This window comes from Thermobia domestica, chromosome 1, assembly GCF_964235325.1.
Source record: "Thermobia domestica chromosome 1, izTheDome1.hap1.1, whole genome shotgun sequence".
Lineage (NCBI taxonomy): Eukaryota > Metazoa > Arthropoda > Insecta > Zygentoma > Lepismatidae > Thermobia > Thermobia domestica.
Window position 1 is genome coordinate 185419778 of NC_137454.1, and position 2207 is coordinate 185421984.

A 2207-nucleotide genomic window follows, 5' to 3' on the forward strand; every position below is an offset into this window, starting at 1 on the left:
TTAAAGTATCAGTGTCAAGCTCACACAGAACATCACATTCAATAGACATCATAGAAAAGCCTACAAGACGCTCTTGCGTCATCGTTGATCGTAGGTAGTTCTTTATAAGTTTCAACTTGGAGATACTTCTTTCTGCTGAAGCTATACTTACAGGTATAGTTAGTAAGATTCTTAGAGCCATTGTTGCATTTGGAAATAACCCAATAAGGGAGTTCTTGCAACGGTTTGCTCCCACTTTCAGAACCGAGAAATGAAGGTAAAAGTAAGAGCTCTTGATATAACTGAAATGCGTCAATATCACAGTGATCTTTGTCTCTTAAAGATAGTTAAGTCCTTGCAACACTTTAGTAAATACTCTTTGTCCGTTATTGGATGAATGTCATACAGAAACCCAAATATTTCGCTGTGCTGCTTCAGTTGTTGAAATCTTTCATTCAGGGAACAGATAATTGTGTCTAATGTGCAAAAATATAAGTTACATTTAAACGCACTGCATGGATCATTAATCGGTTCGTCTTCAGATTCATACAAAAATTGTCGTTTGACTTTTCTAAGTCGGAGTTTTGGTTCATTCTCAAATTGTGGTTGAATATCGAGCTCTTCAGCAATTACTTTGGCATCAACCAAAATATTCTGGAAACCTTCATCACTTCGCATGTTCTCAAGGCGACACTTGGTTTTCTTAAGCAGATCAACTGCTTGCTTAATGTCCACTCATTCTTGTTGGAAAACATGGCTAACCACATTAACACAAGAAAGAACTTCATACCAAAACACCACAACACAAACGAACTTAAAATTCAGGAGCTTCTTAGCCAGGGAACAAGCCTTATTTTTGCCCATAACGTCTATCTTTGAGTCCTTTGATGCTTCGAAAAGAGCATCGTAAATTTCTCCTAACTGGTAGCGAAACGATTTGACAGCATCAATACAATTCTCCCATCTAGTATCACTAAGAGGTTTCAAAGTGAAATTGGATATATGTTTTTGCAGAACAGACCAACGATATGTGGAACTAGAAAAATAATTGTATACTTCTTGCAATAAAGCAAAAAAATTTACAACCTCACTACAGCACATTGCAGAATCATTCACAACCAAATTCAATGAATGGGAGCTACAAGGGACAAAAAATGCTCAACTATTTAGATCTAATATTCTTTTTTGAACACCTGAGTGCTTTCCTTTCATATTGGCATCGTTATCATACCCTTGGCCACGCAAGTTTCAGGGAGGAATTTTCAGTTTTTTTAATTCTTCCAAAATAGTGGTAGTTAGTTCTTCTCCTGAAGAATCATTTATGCACATTAACCCAAAAAAAATTCTTCAATGGATGGTACTTTACCCAGTTCTACCTTCACGAAACGAACAATTAGTGTCATTTGCTCTGTATGACTTACGTCTGGTGTACAATCTAATATTACGAAATAATATGTCGCTTTCATTAGATCAGTCAAAATTTTATCCTTTATTTTTGACCCAAGGAGTTCATTAATTTCATTTTGAATGTCCTTGCTTAAATAATGTACATGTGTCTCTTTACATGTTATTCGTCGCAAATGCTCAGCCATAGTAACATCAAATTGTGCAATACACTCAACTAGTTTGAGAAAATTGCCGTTGTTTCTTGAGTAAATACTGTCATTTTGACCACGAAATGCCAAGTTCTGAGAAGCAAGAAATTGAATTATACACAACAGTCGTTTGAGAACCTCTTTCCAACGCTCATTTTCATTGCGAATAATTGCTTGGTTTTCAGTGTCAACTGTTTTACCTGACTGTATTCGGTTTGCAAGTTCAAACCACGATTGGAAAGCCTTCATGTGAGTCAAAGATCTATTATGGTCTGATAACAGTCCGGACATATGCTTAAATCCCGAAAAACCTTCACGAGAAGAGAGTGACATTGTAGTACCACCGAAAAGACGGCAACAGAAACAAAATATTGCATCCTTAGTCACTGAATAAATAAGCTAACTACGAGCAACTTCTCCATTCTGGAGACGTATTTTGTAGTTACTTGTAGTAAATCGCCGATCCTCGCTGTTTACTGGGAACTCTCGTTTGGAGACTTGAACTGGACCTCGTCTAGCAAGTATCTGACGCATTCTGTCCGTAATATCTTCTGGCCAATTTCCTGGATCATCAAGATCGATTGATTGTGATTCCAACACCTGCAAAAAAAAAAAAAAAAAAAAAAAAAAAGG

At 36.6% G+C, this 2207-nt stretch overlaps 1 protein-coding gene across 1 annotated transcript; it reads right to left on the minus strand.

Annotated features, from left to right (window-relative positions):
* Positions 1-1307: 1307 nt before the first annotated feature.
* LOC145675357 (zinc finger MYM-type protein 1-like) lies at positions 1308-1907 on the minus strand. Its single transcript, XM_081745776.1, has one exon. It carries the CDS (start codon positions 1905-1907, stop codon positions 1308-1310), a length of 600 nt encoding a protein of 199 aa, XP_081601902.1.
* Between the last annotated feature and the right edge of the window lie 300 nt (positions 1908-2207).

What these genes read in the sequence shown, in the direction of transcription:
- LOC145675357 (XM_081745776.1), bottom strand. Translation starts at nt 1,907, where the DNA reads ATGTCACTCTCTTCTCGTGAAGGTTTTTCGGGATTTAAGCATATGTCC.